Source organism: Mytilus trossulus, chromosome 10, assembly GCF_036588685.1.
Source record: "Mytilus trossulus isolate FHL-02 chromosome 10, PNRI_Mtr1.1.1.hap1, whole genome shotgun sequence".
In the NCBI taxonomy this organism is placed as follows: domain Eukaryota; kingdom Metazoa; phylum Mollusca; class Bivalvia; order Mytilida; family Mytilidae; genus Mytilus; species Mytilus trossulus.
In genome coordinates this window covers 2,556,505-2,572,148 of record NC_086382.1, presented here as the reverse complement: position 1 = coordinate 2,572,148, position 15,644 = coordinate 2,556,505, and the positions used below count along the sequence as shown (strand labels likewise).

At 30.6% G+C, this 15,644-nt stretch overlaps 1 protein-coding gene across 2 annotated transcripts in view; it reads left to right on the top strand.

Annotated features, from left to right (window-relative positions):
* Positions 1 to 13,683, top strand: part of LOC134686726 (intersectin-1-like) — a 62,153-nt gene extending 48,470 nt beyond the window's left edge. Inside the window, exons 35-45 of one of the 2 annotated variants that reach the window (XM_063546431.1) lie at positions 1,027 to 1,102; positions 1,935 to 2,042; positions 4,031 to 4,129; positions 6,342 to 6,509; positions 6,795 to 6,866; positions 7,350 to 7,481; positions 7,959 to 8,083; positions 8,966 to 9,048; positions 11,327 to 11,407; positions 12,356 to 12,529; positions 13,348 to 13,683. In XM_063546431.1, coding sequence (XP_063402501.1) covers positions 1,027 to 1,102; positions 1,935 to 2,042; positions 4,031 to 4,129; positions 6,342 to 6,509; positions 6,795 to 6,866; positions 7,350 to 7,481; positions 7,959 to 8,083; positions 8,966 to 9,048; positions 11,327 to 11,407; positions 12,356 to 12,529; positions 13,348 to 13,508 — 1,279 coding nt within the window. In that variant the 3' untranslated portion in view covers positions 13,509 to 13,683. Of the gene's footprint in view, positions 1 to 1,026; positions 1,103 to 1,934; positions 2,043 to 4,030; positions 4,130 to 6,341; positions 6,510 to 6,794; positions 6,867 to 7,349; positions 7,482 to 7,958; positions 8,084 to 8,965; positions 9,049 to 9,668; positions 9,747 to 11,326; positions 11,408 to 12,355; positions 12,530 to 13,347 lie in introns of both variants that reach the window. The other variant, XM_063546432.1, reaches the window with a different exon arrangement.
* Positions 13,684 to 15,644: the final 1,961 nt, after the last annotated feature.

Sequence of the window (15,644 nt, the reverse complement as noted above, 5' to 3'; positions counted from 1 at the left end):
TCTTTGTCCAGTATAGTAAGCAAGAAATATCTGCAAGAATTTTTTTTAATTGGAGTTATCTTTCTTTGTCCAGAATCAACTTAAATCTTTGTTATATACAATATACAATGTATATTCACTTTTTACTACCAACTGATAAATTTAAATAATCTTTACCATTCAGTGATAACAAGCAGTTTTTTTACATCTTAATATTTTATGATGTATTTAAATGAGTAGTAATTGTTGCAAACTTCATTAGAATATTTTAATTGAAATTAGTTTTGGAATAAGGGAAAGGGGGATGTGATTAAAAAATTGGGTTCAATTTTTCTCATTTGAAATTTCATAAATAAAAAGAAAATTTCTTCAAACATTTTTTGGAGAGGATTAATATTCAACAGCATAGTGAATTGCTCTAAGAGAAAACAAAAATTTTAAGTTCATTTGAATACATTCATTCTGTGTCAGAAACCTATGCTGTGTCAACTATTTAACCACAATCCAAATTTAGAGCGGAATCCAGCTTGAATTTTGTGTCCATACTTGCCCCAACCGTTCAGGGTTCAACCTCTGCGGTCGTATAAAGCTACGCCCTGCGGAGCATCTGGTTATTTTTGGCTAATATGTAAAGATCACATGTTGCTTATATAAAACACAAAATACAAATCCATCAGTGCAGCTACTAACAGCATGGTTCAGCTTTTTTCCAAAGCTCCAATTCCCCCCCCCCCCCCCCCCCCCCACACACACACACATAAATTAGTTCTGATTAAATATTTTTAAAGAGTTATGGCCCTTGGAAATTGTATTATATTTGCTCTCTAGCTGTCATTTCTCTAAGATATCTATTAAAAGTTTTAAAGAACAAAACATATTTATATTAATTATTGCCATTGGATAGATGAAATTTATTCAACATTGGTGATATTCTTTGTTCTTTTATATATATTGAACAATTACTCTACAGTTTTGGCTGTAAACCTACATTTAATTATCTCTTAATAACATCAAGTGTTTTGTTTAAGTTAGGATTTGATTTTGTAGATCATTACGAGTACGGAAGAAAATGATTGGAAAAGGCCAAGTAATAACTATGATTGGAGACATATTATGTGAAAATGTAAGTTTTATGATTTTTTTAATGCTCTTGAGTTATGGTACCCACATGCATACAAAAGTTTTATTATTTAGACTATGATAAAAAAAAAAAAAATACACACAGAAATATAAGAATGTACGTTACTATTAGCAGGGACATTGTTGTAATCCAAGTCTGTTGTATAAATAGCAATTTTAACATGTTTTACTACTTAAAAAAAAGAATTCTTAAGTCTAAATAATTGATTGGTTCTTTCGGCACCCCAATATCATTGTGATCTTAAAATTTAGCATTAGGAGGAAAGCTAACAATCATAAATAGGAGTTGTACAACTCCATGCAGTCTGGAATCATAATCTAAGTGTTGGTAAACTAGCAATAGACCACTTGGCTTCCAAAGACACTTCTTAATTTTGCCATTTTATGATTCAATAGTTATGTACGTATTACTTATCATATGGCCATAAATAAAATACAGGAAATGATTTTGTGCATCATTGAATATCTTATGGCAGGTTGCTGGTGAAAATCCTCTTTCAAATTAATAAATTACTTTGCTCTTATGCAGATGTTATATTAAAGAAATGTAATGTCAGAAATCTGAACAGGCACTTTTGAGGGTACAGAGATAGTTATCCTTATCTAAACACTAATCCTCCATTTTTAATCAGAAATAAAACTACTGTAAATTCAGAAATTATTGTGTGCATTCGCAATAATAAAAACATCGCATTAATTTCTGAATTTACAGAAATTATATGTTGTACATATTTTTGTAGAATGTATCAAAATTGCCTCATTCAATTGTACCCTAATATCCCTCCAATAAAGACATATTTATTTTGTTGTTGCAGCTACCACATTTGACCCCTTATATCCGTTTCTGTAGTTGTCAACTTAGAGCAGCAGCGTTAATTCAGCATAAAACAGAGACTAGTCAGGAGTTCAGAGAGGTCCAAAAGGTTTGTAGAACATGATTCTTTCTTTTTTATTCTTCAAAAGGTTTTCAGAAGATTTATATCATTATGCTCTAATTTTGTCTCCTTCTCATAATAATTTAAAAATAAAAAAATAAAAGACAGAATAGCACAAAGTTTCTCAAATGATTGCAACATATCAGTTACAAGTTGAATACTTTTCAATGTGTGAATTCCTAAATTTTTAAGGTTTTTATACGACAGCAAAAAAATAAATTTTTTGGTTGTATATTGGTATCATGTTGGCGTCATCGTCTGTGTCGTCTTCGTCCGAATACTTTTTGTTTTCGCACTATAACTTTAGTTTAAGTAAATAGAAATCCATGAAATTAAAACACAAGGTATGACCACAAAAGGCAGGTTTGGATTGATTTTGGGAGTTTTGGTTCTAACTGTTTAGGAATTAGGTGCCAAAAAAGGGCCCAAATAAGCATTATTCTTGGTTTTTGCACAATAACTTAAGTATAAGTGAATAGAAATCAATGAAATTTAAACATAATGGTTTATGACCACAAAAGGAAGGTTGGGATTGATTTTGGGAGTTGAGATCCCAACAGTTTAGGAATTAGGGGCCAAAAAGGGGCCTGAATAAGCATTTTTCTTTGTTTTCGCACCATAACTTTAGTATATGTAAATAGAAATCTATGAAATTTAAACACAAGGTTTATGACCATAAAAGGGAGGTTGGGATTGATTTTGGGAGTTTTGGTCCCAACAGTTTTGGAAAAAGGGGCCCAAAGGGTCCAAAATTAAACTTTGTTTGATTTCATCAAAAATTGAATAATTTGGGTTCTTCGATATGCCGAAGCTAACTGTGTATGTAGATTCTTAATTTTTGGTCTACATTAAGGTCCAAAGGGTCCAAAATTAAACTTAGTTTGATTTAAACAAAAAGATAAATTCTTGGGCTTCTTCGATATGCTGAATCTAAACATGTACTTAGATTTTTGATTATTGGCCCAGTTTTCAAGTTGGTTTAAATCAGGATTCAAAATTATTATATTAAATATTGTGCAATAGCAAGAAATTTTCAATTGCACAGTATTGTTCAATAGCCAGAAATCTTCAATTGCACAGTATTGTGCAATAGCAAGTATTTTCAATTGCACAGTATTGTGCAATAGCAAGTATTTTCAATTGCACAGTATTGTGCAATAACAAGAAATATCTAATTGCACAATATTGTGCAATAGGAAGATATTTTCAATTGGAGTTATCTTTCTTTGTCCAGAATAGTAGTTGGATCAACTTAAATCATTGTTTTATACAATATACAATGTATATTCACTTTTACTACCAACTGATAAATTCAAACAATCTTTACCATTCAGTGATAACAAGCACTTTTTTTTACATTTTAATATTTTATGATGTATTTAAATGAACAGATATTGTTGCAAACTCCATTAGAAATTTTAATTGAGATCAGTTTTAGAATAAAGGAAAGGGGGATGTGAAAAAAAAATTGAGGGGGGGGTCAATTTTTCTCATTTCAGATTTCATAAATAAAAAGAAAATTTCTTCAAACATTTTTTTGAGAGGATTAATATTCAACAGCATAGTGATATGCTCAAAGGCAAAAAAAAAAATTTGAGTTCATTATACCACATTCATTCTGTGTCAAAAACCTATGCTGTGTCAACTGTTTAATTACAATCCAAATTTAGAGCTGAATCCAGCTTGAATGTTGTGCCCATACTTGCCCCAACTGTTCAGGGTTCAAACTCTGCGGTTGTATAAAGCTGCGCCCTGCGGAGCATCTGGTTGTATATTAACTTTAGTTGAACTTGATTAAGAACATACAAGGAACTATATCTTCTTGTGTGTGTTCTCATTTTGCTTTAAGTATTTTAATTCACTTCAGTGGTAACTGTGTAGAAAAGCAAAATTTCATTTTAATAGGAAAACATTTATCAATAATTCATTGATTAATATTTTTGTTTACACTTTCTAAATATGAAAATTTATTTCAGAAATGCACACAGAATCCTCAAACTAAATCCATGCCATTGAGTAGTTTCTTACTGAAACCAATGCAGAGAATAACTAAATATCCACTGATGATACAGAAGGTAGGTTCAATAAAGCTTTATATTTTAGAAGCTGGAATACCTGGATGCTTCATACTTTGTATATAGATGCCTCATGTTACGAAGTTTCCGTCAGTCACATGTCCAATGTCCTTGACCTCATTTTCATGGTTCAGTGACCACTTGAAAAAAAAGTTAAGATTTTTTGAAATGTTGAATTCTCTCTTATTATAAGTAATAGGATAATTATATTTTGTATGTGCGTACCTTGCAAGGTATTCATGCCCGTCAGACAGTTTTCACTTGACCTTGACCTCATTTCATGGATCAGTGAACAAGGTTTAGTTTTGGTGGTCAAGTCCATATCTCAAATACTATATGGAATAGGGCTAGTATATTCGGTATATGGAAGGACTGTAAGGTGTACATGTCAAACTGGCAGGTGTCATCTGACCTTGACCTCATTTTCATGGTTCAGTGGTTATAGTTTAGTTTTTGTGTTTTGGTCTGTTTTTCTTACACTTTATGCAATAGGTCTTCTATATTTGTTGTATGGAATGCTTGTAAGTTGTACATGTCTAGCAGGCAGATGTCATTTGACCTTGACCTCATTTTCATGGTTCAGTGGTTATAGTTAAGTTTTCGTATTTTGGTCTGTTTTTCTTATACTTTATGCAATAGGTCTACTATACTTGTTTTATGGAATGATTGTAGGGTGTACATGTCTAGCGGGCAGATGTAATTTGACCTTGACCTCATTTTCATGGTTCAGTTTTTTTAGTTAAGTTTTTGAGTTTTGGTCTTTTTATCTAATATTATATGCCAAAGGTCAACTGTATTTGGTGTATGGAAATATTTTATGATCTATATGTCAGTCCAACACGTTTTATTTGACCATGACCTTAATTTCACGGTTCATTGCACAGTGTTAAGATTTTGTGTTTTGGTCTATTTTTCTTAAACTATAAGTAATAGGTCATCTGTATTTAATGTATGTAAGCATTGTTAGCTGTACATGTCTCCTTGGCATGGTTCATCTGACCTTGACCTCATTTTCACGGTTCATTAGTCTTTGTTTAGCTATTTTAGTTAATATTAAGTTGATGTGACAGTTGTTATAAAGCTTAACACTTGGGACTATCAACATAATATCAATGATTAGTAAAAAAGGCGAGACATTTCAGTGTGTGCACTCTTGTTGTAAATGTTTTGATTCAAAGGTCGGGACTTTCCTGAATAATTCCATTTATATTAAAATTATTGTATGTATTTAAAGCCTTGATACTTGAATGATAAAAATGATTGAAAAAATGTAGTGTGGTAGACAACAACAAAAACAGATCACATGACACAGTATAAATCAATTATATAAAGAGATATTATGATGTACAAAAATTTGCTGTCAAATGAACAGTGGGGGGATCCAGAAATATTCATAAGAGGGTCCCACAGACTGCCCAAGAAGGCGCTGCTCCATGCATGCTTCAGTGATTCCCTATATGATAATATAATAACACCCCCAACCACACCCCTATATGATAATATAATAACACCCCCAACCACAACCCATATATAATAATATAATAACACCCCTGACCCCCCCCCCCCCCCCAAAAAAAAATAAATAAAAGAAATAAAAAAAAAATTAAAAAAATACCTCAGATGATAGTTAATTGTATTTTTTAAATGGTAATATTTCAGGGTCTCTTATTGATCATTTTGATATCTGTCCATCTATGCATCCCTCTGTTGGTAAACATTTTGTTATTCCCAAAACTCTTGAAAAGGTTTAGGTAGGAGGAAATGAATTTTTGCACAGTTTGTCTTGAATGGCATGTTATACTTCTAGGATAAAATTGCCCAGTAGTAAAATTGGTCAAAAATTTAAGTTTTTGCTTTGAAATTACAAATTTTGAGAAATTTTTTTTTTTTTAAATGGAAGACTCCAAAATTAAAGAATGAGGCCAAAACAATATTGCACAGTTTTTGTGCATGATTCATTCAAAAAAGAAAAAGAAATCACTGGTACAATGTATAAGTCATACCTTTCTAGAGCACCCAAGTACTCAATCAGTTTTTGGTGGGGTTTGTGTTGCTCAGTCTTTAATTTTCCATGTTACTCTCCATTGAATGGAATACAATAAATAAAATTCAATTTTTGGACAGGAAAGGAAACATCAATTTTATTGAGAGAGACATTTTATTATATTGAATACATAATAAAATATTTTATCCTTAACTTTTTACTTTACAGATTTTACAATATACACCAGAAGGTCACCCTGACCATCAGAACTTGAAGGAGGCTCTAACAAAAGCAGAGGAACTTTGTAGTCAAGTCAATGAGGGTGTAAGGGAGAGGGAAAACTCAGACAAGTTAGAATGGATGCAAGGACATATAAATTGTGATGGACTTGTAGAGGTAGGCTGTAGATTCATTTTACAAGATCAGAAACTTCTTTCTGAATTGCATGAAATATTTGCCACTGGACATTAAGCAACCAACCATCAATTAAACAAGATCAAGAACAGTAAGGAATTGCTCAAGACAACAACACGTCTTTGAAATAGAGGCAAATTGTGATTTTCAAAATTGGAATTGTGGTTATAATCTTTGTTTTTAAAGACCTATAGCTATGATGTAAACTGGTTTTAGTCAATATTTTCAATTTTGCATTACTGATTTTAAAAATTCTGTCTTTTTCAGAAAATAACATTTAATTCTGTAACAAACTGCCTTGGACCTAGAAAGATATTACACTCAGGAACACTTTATAAGGTTTGTATGAATTGAATAAAAAAATATATTGTTTTAAAATGATTTCTTGTACAATGGTTTTGATAATAACTGATTAGTGATAGAAGGAAAAATCACAAAAAATCTTAACTCTGAGGAAAATTCAAAACTGTCCCTAATCAAACGTCAAAATCAATAGCTCAAACACATCAAACGAATGGAAAATAACTATAGTATAGTTCAATGTTTTTTTTTATACTGCTAAATCATAACAAAATACAATGTACGCAGCATTTGATATAACGTGAATGCAAATTTTAAAATTATGAAACTTATTTTTGATGGGGAAGTTAAATTGTGACATTCATTTATACCTTATAACTAGCCACCCATGAGTTTTTACCCAGATTTTGCAGGGCACTATAAACACTCATGGATATTTGATAGAACAAGCAGACACAAATCCTTATTTAACTACTTTTATTTATATCTGACTTTTCTTTCCATATTATATTTATTTTGTAGATGAAGAGTAATAAAGAATTAGTAGGAGTTTTGTGCAATGATTTTCTATTACTTATCAGTCCTCTTAGTAGTAGTACATCTAAGTTTGTCTTTGATCCAAAGGAAAAGTCACAATATAAAATGTACAAAACTGTGAGTATATCTAATTATTTAAGGATGCCAGCTCTAATCCCTGTTTCAAAACTGAAAGAAAGTTAAAAAGTGGTTAATTGTAGGGACAGGGACTAATTAGGAATAAGGGTTAACCTTGTAGATAGATAAAAGTGATGAATTATTGAAATATACAAACATAAAATATGAGTTCTGGATGGTCTTGGAAAATCATGATTCCTTTTTAAAGAATCTTTTATGAAGTTTTATTAACAAAAAGTAATGTTAGCTCATGCATGTATATCACAAGTAAAAGTCTGAAACTAGTTTTAATTTGTCAAATATCTGAAATGAAATGAAATTAAACCATTCTCATTACTAGCAACTCTGCCATTGCCCTTAAAATCTGTAAATATGTTGATTTAATTTCTGATTCGAGATAATGGTAGTGATTCCTGTTAATTCAATCATTCCCAGTTAAGTCTGTCTCGGATTATATTTGATATATTTATTTTCTAGCCGATATTTCTGAACGAGATAATGGTAAAAAGAATCGGTGGTGATGATGATAGTGATTCCTGTCAATTCCAAGTGTCCCATATAGACAGGGTGTACAACTTCAAGACATCTAGTAACAATGAAAGGTAACATTTTTATGGCCCCGCAACAAAGTTGTCAGTGCCATATAGTTTTACCCTTTTCATTCTGTCATTCCACAACAAACCATTATACAGAGGGATTTTTTAAACGCCTTCAGATATTGGGCTGATTTTTGGTATGAAAGTTAACCATGATGAGTTACAGATCAAGTTTAAGTTTCGTTCTGTTCCGCTAATTTTTGCTGAAATTACAGGCTTTGGACTTTGATAAATTGTTAAAAATCACAGTTATACGAAGTTTTTTTCTAAACGCCTTCAGATATTGGGCTGATTTTTGGTATGTTAGGTAACCATGATGAGTTACAGGTTACAGATCAAGTTTAAGTTTCATTCTGCTTCACTTATTTTTGCTTAAATTTCGGGTTTTGGACTTTGTTAAATTGTTGAGAATCACAGTTATACAGCGTTTTGTTCTAAATGCCTTCATTTTTGGTATGTGAGACTGCATAATCATCATGTTTGTGTCCACATGTATTATAGAAATTGCAGTTTTTCCAACTTTTTTAGACGGGGCCATTCGTGTTGTTTTTGAGCGGGATGATCATTCCTTTCCTTGTGTTCATTTTCATTTTCTTGAAGTTTGAACTCCAATTTTTCTTCTTCTGGAATGTTAATTTCTGAGTTTCTGAAATCTTTCACAGCAGAGAAAAAAATATTATATTTCAATTAAAACTAAATTAACTTCATCACAGTTATAGGGATAAATTGTAAATAGTATAGTTCTGTGAATAAGATAAGATTTTGATTACTTCCCCTAAATTAAATCTTCAAAGTTCTCTCTTCTGGGAAATATTGCTAATTATTTATATTTGTCTATGAAAGCTTTTTACTAATATTGATTTGTTTTACTATTTTCAATTTTTATAGAGAAACCTGGTTTAAGCGTTTGGATGCAGCTTCTAAGAATTATATTGAAACAGAAAGAAAAAGACGAGAAAAAGTTCATAGCTGTAAGATAGAGATTTTTATACTTTTTAGTGTTATCAATATATGTATATGAATATTATTTTAGTTTCCATTGAGTCCTAGGGTGAAATTTAACTCATTTCAAGCACTTAATTTTAGAAATCTTTAGAATCAGAAAACACAAAAAGATAAGAAAGGAAGAAAAGAAAAGAAGTAGAAGACAAGGAGACAATAATATGACCTGAAGATAATGAGACAAACAGTTGATGGTTCTCAAAACTAATGAATAAACAACACATAACTCCAATGAAGACCTTTGTCCAAATTCTTATGCTTGGATTGAGTGAAACAGAAATGTTATGATATCTGCTCTTAAATGAGCATGAACCACAATGAAGTGCATATACACAAAAGTTGAATTTTGGGTCATGATTTTATTCATCATTGTCAAATTCAGATTTAGGTCACAAATATACATGTCCATTATTTTGTAACATAGTGTGTAACTGCTATGAATATGATGGGTTTATTTTTAAAACCAATGGTTTTAATGATATTTATTCCCATATTTGACAATCAATATATCTTTTTCCTTGCCATCCAAGAAGCCTTCACTATGAATTTGTTTATATTCATTTACTATTTTATTATGCAAACATTTCAGTGGAGGAGCCTAATCAGAAAGTAGGTCGTATGTTAGTAATCATTGTTGAGGGGATAAACCTGGCCCCCTCACAAGATGGTAAGGAGGCATGTGACCAAACCCATTTATACCAGATTTATCACTTCATTTTCAAAAGCATGTCTTCTTTTTATTATACCCCCACTTTAAAAAAGGGGGGCATACTGTTTTACCTATGTATGTCCTTCCGTCCGTCAGTCAGTCCGTCCCATGAATATTTTTCGTCGCATTTTTCTCAGGAACTACAATACAAGGATTTCTGAAATTTGGTTACAGGGTTTAAATAAGTCAGCTATACGGTTTGAATGCGTTTTCAGATTGATCACTTGACAACTTCCTGTTTACCGAACACTTGTATGATTTTACACATGATAGCCAAGTTGAAAATTTTTGTCACATTTTTCTCAGGAACTACAATACAAGGATTTCTGAAATTTGGTTTCAGGATTTATATAAGTCAGCTATACCATGTGATGCGTTTTCAGATTCATCACTCGACAACTTCCTGTTTACCCAACACTTGCATATTTTTACACTATTAATATTATCCACTTGTGGCAGGGGTATCATCAGTGAGCAGTAGCTCACAGTTTCACTTGTTAACAATAAGTGACCATTAAAGTACTAAGCACTATACACGTCAATCTCATTTCTTTCTTCAAGCATACAGATTAATCTTACATCTTTCAGTGTAAGAAATTAAAAAAAAAATCTTGTCACTTGGCAGAAGAAATGCATGTGTTTTGGCTTTGCTTATTTAGGTTTTTAGCTTATTGCTGACACTTAAGTTAGAGAAATCTTTACAAAGTCGATAGAATATTTTGATTACATCTAAAATTAAAGTAATGTATACCTGTATCATAGACTTTGATTTTCAAAGATCTTCAAATTTTGGCTATTTTTATTTTTTGAACAAAATTTAAAGAGAGAGAAAAACAATTGTTCAGGTGAATAGTAACAACAATTCAAATAAATATCATCAGTGTTAAAATATTGGTAAAATGACCTGTCAGTGTTTCCAAAAAAAATGAGAAAATTCTGTCTTAAGATTTTCTTAAAAATAAGAAATGTTAAAATATATAAAGGTTGATTCCTCCACAGCTTTTGCTATATTTAGAAAAATTCATGCTTTTGTAAGTTGAGTATAAATCATGGTTTTATTTTACTCCTATCTCTGTTGTTTAAAATAGTTAGAATATTTGTATTTAGTATCAGATTTTCATTCAATTCCAGGGTCATATTTTTCTTTCCAAAATATGTTCTCAGTTTTGAATATAGACAAGATGTGAATAGCCAGTACTGTGGATTCATTATTATTCGTTGGATACCAATTTTTGTGGATTTCGTGGAAGCAGTTGAACCACGAAATTAAATGTTCAACGAATGACAAATTTTCTTTCGGCTTGTATGCAAACTTCGGCAAAACCACGAAAAACTTATATCCACGAACATGTAAGTTTTCCACAATCCACGAAAATAAATGAATCCACAGTATCTCAGAAGCCATTTCATTACCCGGCACTTTTCTTTTTATTATATATTCTCCCAACCTTATTTGGTTTAGTTTTATCCTAATTTGCATATTTTATGTTTGCATGTCTTTATGACATCCAATTTTTATTTTCTCTGCATGTTATCAGTAATGAAACGAAGTGGTGGGGTTGGCCGTCTGCTGGTGTTGATACAAGAAGGCTGTGACCTCCAACCTCGAGATGCTAATGGTATGTTGTCATGTATAAACCTTGACCTTGCTTTGCTTGTTCTTTGTTGTCTTGTATTTTTCTTTATTTTCTTTTTGTCTTATTTATTATTTATCTTGTGATCTGCCATTCTCTTTGAAAAAATATGTTACTTTCATTTTACAATTGTGTTATTTCAGAAAAATTAATTACCTTATTTTAAAAAAAAATCTTACTTTTTATAAGAATAGAGGAAAATTAAGACCTTTCACATTAATATTTTGACTACATGTGATTACTTAATATGAAAATTCATGTTTAATTTTGGATTTTAATAAATTTATTCAAACCTTTGCTCTAAAGACTTAAACATTGTTTGTTGACCACTCCAAAGACTGTTATATTGTAACAAAACTATTAATCAAAAACTTGGTTGTCAAAAATAGACAAACTCTAAAAGCGAAATAAAATGGAGTAACAATTTATTTAACAGAATATAGCTAATTCAACAGGAAACATTTCTGTAAAAAGCCTGTAAACATCTGAATGGTTTTGACTAGCTGAAAAAAAATTGCAGGCAATAAAATGTCTAGCACTTTATGGTAAAATTATTTGTTTCAAAGTAGAAAAAAATTGTTATGTTTACTTGAATTGATTCATAAGGAACGACTTAGCTGTCACAAATTGTATATTTAAATATGAGGATTTGTGGAAGGGTACATGTTTTGATGTGACATAAAGAAATATAGCATTCATAAACTACTGTGGATTCATTTATTTTTGTGGATGACAATTTTTGGGGATTAAGGAAAATATACTTTGGTGGACACTTTATTTTGTTTTGACAAATTCTACATACCAGCCTAAATGAAATTTGAAATTCCTTGTTCACCCATGCCGAAAAAAATCCACTTAAGTTCGTACATTACCAGGTACGAATAATGAATCACAGTATGTATCATTTTATATTTCGTAATTTCTTTATAACAGGAAAGAGTGACCCCTATTGTGAAGTAAGTATGGGAGCCCAGGAACATAAGACTAAAGTCATACCAGCCACACTGAATCCTAAGTGGAACCAAAACATGCAGTTTACTATCCGTGATGTAGATCAAGATGTTTTATGTATAACTGTGTTTGATAGAGACCTATTTTCTCCAAATGGTAGGTAGTTCTTTAAAGAGAGGGAATTTCTTGGGAAGGGACTATCATTATATGTTGTTTTTATGTCCCACTTAGGGACATACTGTTTTTCAGTGAGTCAATTCATCTGTCCGTTTGTCTCTCGGTCTGTTCGTCCATCTGTCTGTCCCACTTCAGGTTTAAATTTTTGGTCAGGTTTGTTTTTGATGAAGTTGAAGTTCCCTATGATATGATCTTTCTTATTTTTATGCCCAATTAGAGCTTTGACCCAAATTTTACAGTCCACTGAACACAGTTTGAGTGTGGTATCTAATGTACTTATGGACACATTCTTGTTTAAGAAGAAATCTACAATAGTAGATAGTTTTTAATTTGGAGAGGACCTATGTTGTCGGGTAAATTTGGATGTATTGTTTAGATTGATAGAGATATTGATAAAGATTTACTGTTTAAATACAATATGTAAAAAAAAAATTATGGAAGAAACACATGCACAAAAACTATTGAGACTGACATAAGTTTGCCAGTTAAGGTTAGAGAAACTAAATTGTAAAATATCATAATTGATTAAGTATTTTACAGAAATTTGTAATTTTTTAATAACTATGTCAGTGAAGGTTAAGGAAAATCCAATTTTCAAATCCATTTTATTATTTAAATTTAACATTTCTAGAAATCACATAATTGAATTTCACATTTTTTTGGCAGATCAAATATTGATACTCTAAATTTACCTCAAAATTACTTTTGGTGTTTTTTGTTTATGGTTTCCTTTGTACAAAATAACTTTTTAATTTACAGAATTTAAGATAAACATGTTTTTTTTATTCATTTTCCAGATTTTCTGGGAAGAACAGAGATCAGAGTGAAAGAAATTTTACAAGAATCAAATGAAAAAAGAGGACCTATTTCTAAACGACTTCTCCTACATGAAATATCATCTGGTGAAGTAGTAGTTAAACTAGATCTACAATTATATGATGGTATAAATGAAGGATGAACAAAGTGTATAGAAAATATTGGATACTGTGTGCGACAGAATAACAACCCTTGGTGCTTGAAGGAAGATATAATTGAAAGCCTTAATTGGGACAATTTCTTGGATACTGTACAGAATAAGAGCCCTTGGTGGTTGTAGAATGAAATTAATGAAAACTGTTCTTTTTATATTTGGGACCATTTCTTGAATTTTATATCATATTTCACAGCTTATCCTTGCCTAATCAAAACTTTATTGTAGTTTAGGCCGTAGTTTTTTTATTTTTAGTTTTACGAACCCTCCTACCCTAATTTTTGCCAAATAGGAAAACAAATAAAATTAAAAATATTGATTTTTATTTTTTTTTTCTCCTCCGACCCAGTGTTTTTCATGCAAAAAAGTTCATAACTGCATGAAAGAATCTAAATCTATGCTCTTGGTGATTTAGTAAGCTGTTGCACATTGATTTTCAATTCAAACTTTGTCAAGAAAAGAAAAAATAGTTGTTACACTAGTAGAAAATCTCCTGGTGAAATAAAAAAAAAAAATTTTGATATTGACGGTTGGTATTAAAAAAAAAAATCAGCAGCAGCAGCATTTTTTTTTTTTTCGTCCTCCTACCCATTGGTTTTGTCAAAAAATTTCGTAAAACTAAAAATATAATAACTATGGCCTTAGAGCTAATTTTCTAATGCATGTAGAGTAAGACTTTGGTTACCTTGCTTGCTTGCTTTGTTTGAATATTGGGATGTGGTCCAATCAAATTTATATATAATATATACAGGTTTGACTAAAGCCTGTCTATATTGTTTGCAGATGTCAATCTTCATTAAAATGCTTGAGCAAACATTTATACAAACATAGCAAGCAAGTCAACCAAAGTCCTATACAAGCATTATGAAATTAACCCCAAAAAAAATGCTATGCTGTGCACTGTTAGTAAATTGGGGTTTTTTTAACCTCTGATAAAAAGTTATGAATGTGTGCTTATTGTTACTGTATGGAATAATTTATTTACTAATGCAAATAATATCTTTGATAGATAATATAATTGTGAAGAATAAGGTGGTCGGTTTTTTTTATAAATTATTGAATGGGATATTTTACTTTTCTGGTGCCAATTATGTATTTTATTTTAACATTTAAGATTAATTTTATGATTTTAGGTGATAAGAAATAATATGTTTTAAAGTTTGAAATATAGGACACAGCAAATCTTGTTTGCTAAATGTAAAATTAGAAATGGAAAAGGGGAATATGTCTAAGAGACAACAACTTGACTGAAGAGCAGATAACAATTCTTGAAATTAGTATTTCTTATAAAAAAAAAACTGTTAAATCCATAGTTTAATCATAGTGAAAAATGAGACTGTTGTAGTATTACATTTAGTAAAACTCCAATTTTTTTGCAATGCTTGAATGGAATATTTCCTAAAATTGCATTAAGATTGAATCAAATGAATAGTTGCATCACAAAAGTAAATAGAAATTTGAAATATTAGTATGTATCCAACATGATTTATGGCAACACATTTTAATCCTGTGAAAAAATCAAACCAATGAATTCAATGACCATTTTGGTCTTAAAAAAAATATTAGAATAGATAAAAAAACAAGTACTGTTAATTTCACATGGACAGCAGTTGGATTTATATAGTATATTTTCTGTACCTACTAATGGAACCAAATTATGTACATTTTAAAAATTGAATACTATTTTTCCCTGCTAATCCCATACAAATTATTTATGGTTATACTGTTTTTGCATAATATCAATGATTTTCCTGCCTTTTCAACAGTGGAATCGGAAATCTTCTATCTTGACTAAGATCTGCATTCTTTTAAGACATTTAATTATATTTTTTGTGCGTTGAAGACCTTTATGATAAAACTAGAAGTGCATTTAAAAGCAGCAGAAAAAGAATTAGATCTGTTTAAAGGTTTTAAGACATTTTGGTAAAGTAAAGTTTTGATATGCCATTTAAGGAGGTTCGCGGGTCTAAATCATTTATATAGGATTTCTCTATATTTTTCTATAAATGAACTTTATCTTAGAGTTAATAGAAAAATAAAATAAAGAAGTGGGGTCACCGTTCATTTGCGCTCACAATCTGCCTTTGAAAGAAGCATACATTTTTGTAAAAATGTTTTTTTTCT